This window comes from Podarcis cretensis, assembly GCF_951804945.1.
Source record: "Podarcis cretensis genome assembly, chromosome: 6".
Classification (NCBI taxonomy): domain Eukaryota; kingdom Metazoa; phylum Chordata; class Lepidosauria; order Squamata; family Lacertidae; genus Podarcis; species Podarcis cretensis.
In genome coordinates, this window is record NC_137175.1 from 101,271,597 (window position 1) to 101,284,163 (window position 12,567).

At 46.1% G+C, this 12,567-nt stretch overlaps 1 protein-coding gene across 1 annotated transcript; it reads right to left on the minus strand.

The window, feature by feature from the left end:
- Window positions 1–1,190: 1,190 nt before the first annotated feature.
- On the minus strand, window positions 1,191–10,506 carry CRIP1 (cysteine rich protein 1). Its single transcript, XM_079981870.1, has 5 exons — window positions 10,342–10,506; window positions 4,727–4,821; window positions 2,941–2,998; window positions 1,617–1,664; window positions 1,191–1,508 (listed from the first exon to the last, which is right to left on the minus strand). Exons 1-4 carry the CDS (start codon window positions 10,379–10,381, stop codon window positions 1,624–1,626), a joined length of 234 nt encoding a protein of 77 aa, XP_079837996.1. The 5' UTR covers window positions 10,382–10,506; the 3' UTR covers window positions 1,191–1,508; window positions 1,617–1,623.
- Window positions 10,507–12,567: the final 2,061 nt, after the last annotated feature.

Consider the following 12,567-nt stretch of genomic DNA (forward strand, 5'->3'; position numbering starts at 1 on the left):
AACAGTTCCTTAATTCTACACATAGGGTTTGAGAAATGCAAGCAAATAGCAAAGTAGCTTGATGGTGTGTGTGCCCGGAAGTGTAAGTTTGCCCCCTCCTGTGGGTTTGGGGTTTTTTTGGTAACACCCTTCCCTACTAAAAAACCCCACCAGCACCAACAACTTCCCTTCTTTTTTTGAGAGTCCCCCAGTTCTATGAGGAGAGATGTAAAAATAACTGTGAAAGTGAGGAGTGTCTTCTGTGTTTCCCTCTCCTTCTATCCCCAACATCCCTCTCCCCTCTTCTTCTCTACCTCTCCCCCCAGGCAAGGGGGGACAGCAGAGCCAAAGCAGGGTCTGCTGATGCAGTCCCTCAGAATGCCACCAGGGGTCTGAAGCCTCTTGCTGATTGGCTGCCAAGACAGTAGTCAGAGGGGGGTGGAGCCTCTTGCTGATTGGCTGCCAAGACAGCAGCCAGAAGTGGGTGGAGCATCACTTTGGGCTATGATGGATGTCACCAGCTAATCAGTTTCAGCGCCTGAATGGAATTTTCCATGGGTGCAGTTGTGGGATGTGTTACATCAGTACAGTCAATTACAACATGCTTTACTTCCTAGAGTGGACAGAGACAGGGGGTGCGTAACTTCCTGTTCCTGCTCTAAGTGACTCAGCCTATGAGTGTGACTCATGCTCTGCCCTGTTTGTTCCTGTTCGATTCAACTCATAGTTAAGTCTAATCCATTTTGTTAGCACTTAGGCCCATCCTCACAAAGGATGTAAGCCACGTTATATGTTTGTAACCTGAAGCTTAAAGCCTGCCTTCTAGGATGTGTACTGTGAGCAACTTGTAAGTAAACTTATTGTTATACTTTTAAATGCAGACTTGTGAGTCTTTATTATATTTTAGGAGGGAGAAAAGGAGAGATTGGATTAGTCATTTTGTAGAGATTCAAAAGAATCTACCAGCCAGCTTCTGTGAATATAGAGGGGATTTGCTCTGCTACGTCACTCACTAGCATGAGTGAAGGAAGGATAATACTTAACAAATATTTCCTTCCCTATTATCCTAAACATCCCCACAGCAATGGCTAGTATCCATTCCATCTGGGATTCCAAAGAAGATTCCAAAGGGTCTGCTCAAGAGCCTCCAGGGCAGCAAATACAAGCACATCACGCCTCCCCGCTTCCAAAGATGAGCTGCAGCAAACCTCTTCAAATCAATATTTTATTACTGAGACACAATCATCATCATGGGCAGCAGAGTCTAAAAGCAGGGCTAGGCTTTGGGCAGGAATTCATTTCCAAGAAACTCGGTGTTAAAATTAGGAAAAAAGATTCTGGTCTCCACCTCAAAGTATGTTTCCATTTATACAGAGCAGGAAATCTCCCAGTTATCTAGCATGATGCTTCTTTTGAAAGCCTTCATAATAAGCTAGCTTGCTACATGTTTGGGGTGGGGGGGAGGCACATTGCAGCTATTATGATTTGTGAAACTGCTGGAATCCACAGCCAATTCCATCCTTCCAGCCCTAAAAAGAAGGCAAAGAGAATACTGTGAGCAAAATGGATCTAAGCCATCAGGGCTACAAAAGCAATCCTGGGTCTATCAAGAAGAAGCTTTAATAACAGGAATTTACCTGAACTTCATTTGAAGGTGTGGCTTTCAGCCCCTCCACGGCCAAACCCTGAAAGGAAACCAGACAAATCAATACTAGTGGCATTTTCCACACCTGGTTATCTAGCCATGAAAAGAGCCACCCAAGATGAGGCTCTGAATGGGCCTAGGCCAGGACTTTTTAAAGATAATGACAATTCCCTCTGTTGTAGCCTCCCAGACATATACAGAAAAGGGGTTTTTCCCTCAAGGGACAAGATTAGTTCATCATCCATAGTTATCCAGGGATCTGAAAAGTCATATTAATTTAATGAAAGGACAGTACATCTCTAGTTTGGTGGACCATGATCACCAAGCAGCTTGCTTCATCAATCCCTGCCACATGGAAAGGCAGTTCTTTCAACATACTCCTCCAAAGGGTACATTTGGCTATTTGGCTCTTCTGCGGCAATTAGCCTCTCAAACAGAGACTGAAGATCATCTCCCAGACCCACTTGTGAATGGGTGCAGAAATCCTAGTTTGGGGATTTGGGGCTATGTCCACACCTTTTTGCCATTGGTACCAGCTATGTCAGATTACAGGAAATGTTGAAGCCATTAAAAAAACAGATTCTTCCTGGTGTTTCTCAGAACAACATATCAAATAATCTTATTTTACTGGTTTAACAATGTAAAATGTATCATTTACAACTTAGAATATAAAAGGCAAGAAGAATTCACATGCAATTTACCTGTATGCTCGTTTCATAGACTTGGTGCGGAAATATATATTGCATCTGAGTGTTCAGTATAAGAATTTATTCTCTAATACTGTAGATTGTCTTACATTATTTTTTTAAATAAAAGCATTTAATGTTGGGACCCACCCTAGTTTTGTAAATAGTTTAAACATATAGCTGCATACTTTGTACCAGACCAAATACTCTCATTTTATCTGAATGGAAATCGTAAAAATATCAATAAGCATTTACAATATGTTGTTTTTTTCCCAGTGTTTTCCCATGTCTTCAGAATCATCTAACTGCACAGAAGGTGTGAAGAGATGGAAAATTGAGCCTCGGACGTGTTGCAAAGGTGATTGGGTGGGAACTGGATTAGGAAGCTCCAAGGCAATCTTCAAATGTCTGTCACCATATGGCTGCCACACATTAATGTACAACAGCAAACAGCAGAGGCACTTAATGTGCAGCCCGGCCAGCATCCGGTTTATAACTACTTCACAGAGAGAGTTCTGCCTCCTGTGAGCCAGAGAGACTCCAATATACACGGGGATACTCTGGCATGTGATCCTATTTCCATAAGATGAAATCTTTGGAGCAACAAGTGCTTGTCTGGAGGAATCTTACCTTTTGGTCCAAACAAGGCAGCATAGCAAGGGTGGTTGCAATAAGGCTTCCCATCATGCTGCAGAGAGAATACAAACATCTCAGAGGAAGCAGGGTAGACAGGACAGTTGATGGAAGGATTGTAGTATGTATGGAAGACGGGACAGACCCAGAGCCACCAACCAATTCCTGCTGGAGGCTAAGAAGGCAGAGCATCGCTTGCCTGTCTGCTCTTGGGGCAAAAGCCAGGCCTGCTGCTCAGAGCAGCTGCCTGCAGCTCTGTTTGCCCTGCCAGAGGAGTGGAGTCCACAAATAATGGCAAAGCAGGGGTGGCCAATTTTGACAAACCGTTGTGACAGTCCCCTCACAAACAGACAAACCCAATCCCCACAAGAGTCTCTCCTTTCCAAAACCCCAAACCAACCCCTCCAAAAACTCCCACTCCACATTCCCCCACCTACCCAGCAATATGTCCTCTGACTCCCTTTAAAACACACACACACACACACACACAGAGAGAGAGAGAGAGAGAAAGCTTCAGTTCCCCCACCCAGGAAGAAACCCAAACTCACTCATTCCACAGCTCACAATAAACTCTCACAAAGATACCATGGTAACACAACACACCCGCACCCACTCAGGAAGAACACACAAACCATTCAAACAGGCACCCCGCCCCTCGCCAGGCAGCCCTAGCTCCCTTTCCCCATGCGCTCCCCTCTTCCTGTTCTCAAAAGAGGCTGCTGGGCTGGGTGTGCTGCAAAGCAACGTTCCAGCTGCACCACCCTCTTCCTTTGCTGCTCAGCTTCTGCACAGAGAGAAGGGAACAGGATGGCTGGTAATGGGACTAGTAATGGGACTCTCTCTCCCCCCCCCCCCAAGTTAAACTAAAGAAAATAAATTGTAACTCTGTAATAATCAGGAGGGGCCGCACACAGTGTTGGGCAATCCAAGTGGCAAATCATTGCAGTCAATGCTTTGCTCCTTCCATGAACATGAGAAACGGCACTGCAAACCAGGGATTTGTTTGTTAGCTGGTGGTTACCGTGGTGTGAAAACCAGCCACCCTGGCAGCACAAGCACAACCTGCAGCCAACTAATCTGAACAATAAGGCTGGCTGTCATCCGGCGTTCCTTCTGAATTATTTCCCTCTTCTACTTGAGGGAGGGGGAGCATACATTCACTCCTGAAAGGTGGGAGACCAGTTAATAAGCTGCCAAAAGAAATGTTTTTGTGATCCTCTTTTCCTCCTGCTCATATGTATGTGCAAGGGAAACAATGGGAACCCCAATAATTTAACTGGGGGGAAACAACAACCCACCAATAAATTGGGTAAACCATAGGTCCTGTGTAGAACTTTAAAAAGGGGACATCTCCATGCACAGGTAGCTTTTATAAATAAATATAATTGATGATATCATGTATTGTTCTCCCCAATGAGACATGTGAAAAACAGTAAGAAACAGACATCATTGACTAAAGTCCATTTCACATAGATATTCTGCAAGTATCTTGCAATATCCTTGGGAGATAAAGATGGCATATAAATGTAATAAATAATAAGACGAAGAAGCCAGTGGCTTTAGTTAGCAGGCTATCTGCACAATCTGTCAGAGCAAGCACACATCACAATTCTGCTTCTGTTGCTCAACCCACTTTAGAGGCACATGCATATGTTTGCAGCAAATTATTCAGAAGCATCACGTCAGAAAAAGCCACATGGACATATGCAGTTACTCTGCAAACTGGCTCCACCTGGAAGTTTGTCATGCAGGCAAGAAGCAGCCACCTCAAACCTCGACTTACCTCTGCATGGCCACCTGCAGTCAGTGTCTTGCTGCATTTTTCGCACTTCAAGCACGGCCGATGCCAGTCTTTCCCCAGAGAAGTGACTTTCTCAGCTACCGTGGCAGGGACACAAACAAGAAATAGTGATTATTATTATTATTATTATTATTATTATTATTATTATTATTATTTATACCCCGCCCATCTGGCTGAGTTTCCCCAGCCACTCTAGGCGGTTTCCAATCAAGTATTAAAAACAATACAGCATTAAATATTAAAAACTTCCCTAAACAGGGCTGCCTTCAGATGTCTTTTAAAGAGAAGATAGCTGCTTATTTCCTTCACACCTGAAGGAGGGAGGGCGTTCCACAGGGCAGGCGCTACTACCGAGAATGCCCTCTGTCTGGTTCCCTGTAACCTCACTTCTCGCAATGAGGGAACCGCCAGAAGGCCCTTGGTGCTGGACCTCAGTGTCCGGGCTGAACGATGGGGGTGGAGACGCTCCTTCAGGTATACAGGACCAAGGCAGTTTAGGGCTTTAAAGGTCAGCACCAACACTTTGAATTGTGCTCGGAAACGTACTGGGAGCCAATGCTCTCAGGATTGGTGTTATGTGGTCCCAGCGGCCACTCCCAGTCACCAGTCTAGCTGCTGCATTCTGGATTAATTGCAGTTTCTGGGTCACCTTCAAAGGTAGCCCCACATACAGCGCATTGCAGTAGTCCTAGCGGGAGATAACTAGAGCATGCACCACTGTGGCAAGACAGTCCGCAGGCAGGTAGGGTCTCAGCCTGCGTACCAGGTGGAGCTGGTAGACAGCTGCCCTGGACACAGAATTGACCTGCGCCTCCATGGACAGCTGTGAATCCAAAATGACTCCCAGGCTGCGCACCTGGTCCTTCAGGTGCACAGTTACCACATTCAGGACCAGGGAGTCCCCCACACCTGCTCGACCCATCACCCAAAAACAGTACTTCCGTTTTGTCAGGATTCAACCTCAATCCGTTATCCGCCATCCATCCTCCAACTGCCTCCAGACACACAGGACCTTCACCGCCTTCACTGGTTCCAATTTGAAAGAGCAATAGAGCTGGGTATCATCCGCATACTGATGAACACCCAGCCCAAAACCCCTGATGATCTCTCCCAGTGGCTTCATATAGATGTTAAAAAGCATGGGGGAGAGGACAGAGCCCTGAGGCACCCCACAAGCACTCAGTGTTAGTGGCTCCTTACACCAGGGTTACAGTCACCAAAACGGAATGACTAGTTGCCATTTGGGGGGCAGACGTCTCGAAAACCATATTTTTCCATGCAACATTTGAGTTCCTGAAATTCATTCTAATTGTGCAGATAAAATAGTACAGATAGAATTCTACAGGATGTGTTGCTGGTGTGTGAAAACAGTCAAGATCCAAGGATCTCCAGACATGCACCTCCAGTTGGGGGAGACATCAGGCGCCATCCTGGCATCTTCACCTGGTTGCAAGTGGCCGAAAGCCAGGTACAAAATGTGCTTGGCGCCTGGCAAATTTTGAATGCTGCAAGCCCCAAACCAAGAACTTGGGAATTTGCTGTGACACGTTTGTCCAAATAGATCACCTACTTGTTCAGCTTCTGAGGGACTGCAGGCTGACAGCCTCTCCTGCCGCAAGTATCTTTTGAACTCACTTGCCACATCAGCTCAGTCAAACACATAGATTTCAACCACCACCAGTACAATCTATCTGCTTCCCCTCCTAGTTCTATTTACAAAGGGTGTCATTTTAATAAGGCTCTTTCAACTACTGCAGCTCACAAATATTTTCCAAGGGACAAGGCTTAGATTTTTCACAGCAACATTGTTTAGCTTTATGTTCACACTTAAAGATGCGCTACATCCATTGTTCCAAGCACTACCCAATTTCAAACATGCCTTGAGGTGCTCCTGCAAGTTCATTTCCTTTTGCAGCAGTGTAATAGCTTTGCTGCTTCGGAATACTGTGGCCCTGCTCTTTGTCATTTAGAAATCTAAGAGCAAAAGTCTCCAGATCACAAACCACAAATTAAAGGAAAAACTCAACAAAATCAGGCAAATATCCACTGCATGCAGAAAGAGAAGACTTTGCTGGACACACTTCAAAAAATAAAGTTTTTTTTAAAAGGCTAAACCACTGCTGTTTACAATTTATAAGGGCTGGGGGATTTAAAGGGCTTTGCAAGTACATTTTGAAGCAAGAGCTACACTGCTGGATTTCTGTTGATCAGGCCCTGCATTAACACCTTAAGCAAATAGGTATGAAAATGCTAAAAGCAGCACAGGATGAAAGGTGATATGAGCCAACTCAAGTCAGTGGCATCAAGCCAGCTCTCTCTACAGAAAACTTCTAGCTACTTCCCCATGAACTGGAGCTATCAATGTCAAAGGCAATCATTTCCTGTTAACCATTTCCTGTTCAACAGACCTACTACGTGAAAAGAAATGTGACATGAACAAAGTGTTATGGTTTTTCTAAATACAGCAGTGGCAGGATGCATATCTGACTTGAAGCCTCACTCATCTAAGGAGGAAGCTGCCTGTGGAAGTGTGCCCTGGCCTCTGCACATGCTCAGAGCTCCCCTTCCCATATTGTAAGACTCCAGGGCTGAGCTCTGCTGCAGATCAGACATAACTGCACATATAGTTGGATTTGTACATTTTGTCCTCAAATGTACACAGGAGCTCTGAAATTGATTACCGCGTCTTAGAGGTGAACACAGTGTCTGCTTGGCAGTCCAGACTCCCTCAGATGATGCATGAACACTAATTCTCTGGGTCCCATACAAACTTTTAACACAAATACTGTACACCTTTTCCCTATTTGAAAAAGGAGGCTTAATTTGTGTTCTTTAGCTTTTAAGATTCATTTGTTTAATCTTTTTATGGTTCTGGCTGCCTGTTTTGTATTTCCAGCTGTGTAAACCAATATGCTGTGACTGTATGTTCATTCTACATGACTGTTGTATCACTTAGACATTGTTCCTTTTTAAATACGTGTGTGTGCGAAAAGCAATAATATTTTACATAATCATTCACAATCATAAACATACATACACATAAATATTGATCTGTACATGAACATATGAATCCAAGTTATTGGCAGCCCTATATCCATTATACAGGGGTACCTCAGGTTAAGTACTTAATTCGTTCTGGGGGTCCGTTATTAACCTGAAACTGTTCTTAACCTGAAGCACCACTTTAGCTAATGGGGCCTCCTGCTGCTGCCGCACCGCCGGAGCACAATTTCTGTTCTCATCCTGAAGCAAAGTTCTTAACCTGAAGCACTATTTCTGGGTTAGCGGAGTCTGTAACCTGAAGCGTATGTAACTGAAGCGTATGTAACCTGAGGTACCACTGTACTCAATTCTATTTTGGGGGCTGTCAGAACTCACTTAGCTATTTCCTCTCAAATCGTTTTTGTAATGACACATCATCACAGTTAGTTCTATGACCTCTAATTCCCCCCAAACTTTCCTGATTAGTTCAGTTTTTGGTCCTCTGTTCTGTTGTTTCTACGATCAGTATCCTTGCAATGGATATTTGCAAATGTATTTGCAAAATCTGTATTTTATAAAACAAAATAAAAGAAAAAAAATTCCTTCCAGTAGCACCTTAAAGACCAACTAAGTTAGTTCTAGGTATGAGCTTTCGTGTGCATGCACACTTCTTCAGAAGCTCATACCTAGAACTAACTTAGTTGGTCTTTAAGGTGCTACTGGAAGGAATTTTTTTCTTTTATTTTGTTTTGACTATGGCAGACCAACACGGCTACCTATCTGTATCTGTATTTTATGTTTTTAATGCTCTTGTCAGTGTGTAAAATTCAGCAAATGTAAAGATTTGTATGTGAAACATTTCCTTAAATATTTCTATTACCATTTGCCAATATTACTGCTTTCTTACAAGGCTTCCCCCCAATAAAAATCACCTTTTGGTTCCTGTCAAATCCAACTCTTTCCCTCTCCTGATTTACAGATTTTTTCCCTCCAGTACCACTGAACTGCCATTTTATGTAATTTTATTTATAAGATATGGCAATTGAAAAATTAGAGCCCCTCTGAAACAAAAACTGGATTTTTTGTTCAACTAGTTTTCAGAATTATTCCCTTGGAATTTCTCTATTTGTATTGTAATTCAATTTCATCATATTATGGATTATTTACCTATTTTTAAAAAATAATAATTTAAGTATCTTGGAGAACATTTGAGATATCTTTCAGTTTGTTTGACTCAGTCGTCTCCTTCCAATTTCCTAATTGTCAGCCTGTTCGGAAAAGTCCCAATTTGCAAATACTGAGTGGGTCTACCTTCAGTTTTGCTTATACTTGTTCAATAGTCTGGAAATCTTTCCAATCTTGAAAGATTTTCTATTTATTTTCTTTCCATATCTGGAAATTTCCCAATTGTCCTTTTAGATTGAACTGTTCATATCTTCTAGTAGAGAAGTCAATGGGGAGGGTTTGAGGAATAAGAACAGTTCATATTGATGCCAAATTTTTATACATGCTTATTACATGTGACTCCCCTCTGTAAAATGTTTGCCTGTCTTCTTTACTTGTCCATAGTGATACTTAATATCGGGGTGCCAACTCACCCTCAGGATTGTGGGTATCCCCCGCCGCAAGGTGGACGTGCGACGTCACACAGGGAGGGGCTCGGACGCAGAGGCACAGACTCTGCCTCTCTGTCCAGGCTCCCCAAAAGGCCGCCTCACTGGCTGGATGCAGAGGGCGAAGCTGAACTTTCTCTCGCAGCCTGCCGGCCTTTCTCCTTGACTTTGTGGGTGCCCGGCCTCCACCACTGTATTACTGTGGGTGCCCAAGCAACCATGGCCCCCTGGTCTTAACTGAACATTCCTCCTATGGTCTATTATATTTCCTCATCTGGTACCATTGCATCATCCATGCCGGACCAGACCTTCTGCATCAACATGGCAACTTATGTCTGGAAGTCCCCATCCTCTCATCTTGTTTTCTCCAGGTTCCTTCCTACTCATTTTCCTCTATCCTATTGCCCCCCCCCCAACTTAGCGCTATTTCATGGGGCCTGCATTGCAAACAGGGCTGTCGGGAGCAGATTCCTTGAGAATACAGTCTTGGTTCTTCCCAGTTTTCTGGGTCTGCCAGACAACAGGCTTGGCCAAGTCTTCTGTGCCTTCGCCACACCGCGGAGCAGCCCACGTCGTCGTCGCAAAGAGCCCGAGCCTGCGCATCTCCGTGTCGCCATCACTGTTGCCGCCGAGGGGCTGGGCGTCGAGGAATCCCCGGGAGCGCGGGCTCCGAGGCTGCTCGGCTCCCGCAAATCTGGACAGCGCTGTCCAGGTCCTGCAACTGGACCTCCGTTTCTCCCCGGGGAAGCCGGTTGCCCAGCCCGTCCCGTCCAGACGCGCATTTGCCCGACCCTCCCGCCTCCGCTGCGCCCGCCGCCAGGACCGCCGGCAGCTCGGCCCAAGCGACCCTCGGGGGGGGGCGCCTCCCTTTTGGCCCAGCCTCGCCCGCGCGGCAAGCGGCGGGTCCCGAAGCAGGGCTGCCCGCGCGAGAGACGCGCCCCCGATCCAGGGCAAGAGAGCCTCCCGCCCCCCCTGCCTAGGCGCCCCGACGGGCAGTCTTACCGAAGTACACCTCCTTCTGGCACTTGGGGCACTTGGGCATGGCGGCGTCGAGCACTCGGTCTCCCCGACGGAGGCAGCGGTGGCAGCTACGAGCGGAGAGCCCTTGCACTGCCTGCTCGCTGCTGGCGGAGAGGATCCTGCCTGGCCTGGGCGCCTCCGGCCCCGCCCGCCCTCCCGGGCCGCACCCTCCGAGCTCCGCCAGCGACGCCTCGCCCTTTCCTCGCCGCGAGGAAGCATCCCGCCCGAAGCCGACGGCCCTTGGCTTAAACGCAAGCGAAGCTCCTCCAAGTTCGCAGCAGCCTGAATTAAACAGGCACCAGCCTTTTGAACTGGGCGGGCTCAGAAATGACCTGGGTACCAACCAGTGTAGTTGTTTAACGGAAATACCCGAAATACCCAGGTAGTTAGAATTCAGTTGTTTCCAAAGGCGGCCCCTTAGCGATTACCAGAGATGGAGATATGGGGCTAAGCTCTCTCTCTGACCAGTAATGAATACAGAAAGACAGGAGCTGTTTCAGCTTATCAGTCCATCTAGCTCAGTGTTGTTCACACTGACCGGCAGCAGCTCTCCAGGATTGGAGGCAGGGTTCTCTCCCACCAGCCCTACCTGAAGATGCCATGGGGGACTGAACCTGGAACCTTTTGCATGCCAAGCAGCTGCTGTACCACTGAATAGGGCAATTCCCCAGTGGCAAGCTGATAGAAGGCATTCTATGTCCAGAGTCCCTATGCACCCCTAGTGACATACCTGGGTCTAGGTATACACACGCCCCCCGATGGTGAACTTGCTCCTTTAAGGGGGTACAGCTCCATCCAACACTGGCTGGACTACCAACCTGAACGCATGAACCCATCTTGCCTGAATTGAGTTTCACTTTATTGGCTTTCATTCAGTGCATTAATGTGCTCAAGCACTGATTCAGCACTTCCCTATCTCATCTGAATCAGAGCATTATTGCTCTCCTTTGAACCCTTGTGTCTGAATCAGTAATATGTCATTGGCTGGCACAGGAACAAGTTGAGGCTAAGGAAGGAGAGTGGGACTCTTGCCTCCATTGCCATATGTATGTTAATAGAACAGCTACACTGCTGGTTGTTCTTACATGCTGAAGTAACCCAGCATAAAACAGATTTTGGGTGGAATTCCTGTAACTTCAGCTCAGCATTTTTGTCTTACCTTGTCTCCACAAAAAGAAAAGTTAGAGCTTCGTCCTTTGAGTGTTGAAGTTCCTTCCCATAATAGCTGCTTGGCTCCCATGAAGCATCCTGCAGGGGCAGCTGGTTGCCCTGAATCCAATGGACACAAGCTCTGCTCAATCTTACCACTAGTATTAAATACATCTTTATATACAATCACCACCAGCTGAACTATTTTCTCCCCTCCCAGCAGTCTGATGAGGGCTAAAGTAGACATGCTGTCATGAGATGAATGACAGGATCTTGTGTTCTGTTTGTGTATCATAGATGTGGCCCATCAAATTTTGTTGAGGTGTGCACCCATGGATGAATCGATTTATGTCAATGAGAGAAGGGAGAAAATAGCAAGACAAACAAATAAGGACAAGGAAGAGGTAAAGAGACAAAAAGTTAGCAAACAACCAAGAGTTGTTGGGAAGTCAAAACAGGAGATTTTTCCTGCAGAGAAAAATACTTGTGCCAAGTTGGCCAGAGGCAGAGCAAATCTGAAAGGCTGGTGGCAGAATGACTGTTCCTCTTTGCTTGCACACCACAAAGTAGTAGCCCCTCATCCCCACAGAGGATGGCCAGAGGAGCTCAGTGGAAGACACAGCCATGAAATAGAAACAGACCGAGGCAGAAGAAAAAAGCTGGAATGGATCTATGCCTTGTGGACGAGGGAGTTCCTCAGCATCCTTTTTATTCTGTCTGCACCTCTCTGCTTCCCTAGATCCTTTTTTTTTTAATTAGTGTGTGCCGCCCCCCGCCCCCGCTGCACACACCTATGGTGTGTGTGCTTTCCTGAAGGCAGTGTCTGCATGTGGGGCATTTATCCCATGGAGACGGGTTCATTAGAGCAGTCAGGGCTCAGCTGTATCAAGTGAAATGGCAAGCATTTTTATGGCAACAAAAAGTTCGTCCCCAAACCTCAAAGCTATATTCTTCCTTTCCTGTACCATGCATCCTTCCACATGTTATTGCAGAGAGAGCCTTGGATACTTTTCTTTCAGTTTCCTGCTCTCTGGCCAGTCAACTCTTTGCTCCGCATAG

What these genes read in the sequence shown, in the direction of transcription:
- CRIP1 (XM_079981870.1), bottom strand. Translation starts at nt 10,381, where the DNA reads ATGCCCAAGTGCCCCAAGTGCCAGAAGGAGGTGTACTTCG. An exon ending in CCAGAAGGAGGTGTACTTCG is followed by an intron (nt 4,822 to 10,341) that starts GTAAGACTGCCC and finishes CTGCCACGGTAG; the next exon opens with CTGAGAAAGTCACTTCTCTG. An exon ending in CTGCAGGTGGCCATGCAGAG is followed by an intron (nt 2,999 to 4,726) that starts GTAAGTCGAGGT and finishes TTCTCTCTGCAG; the next exon opens with CATGATGGGAAGCCTTATTG.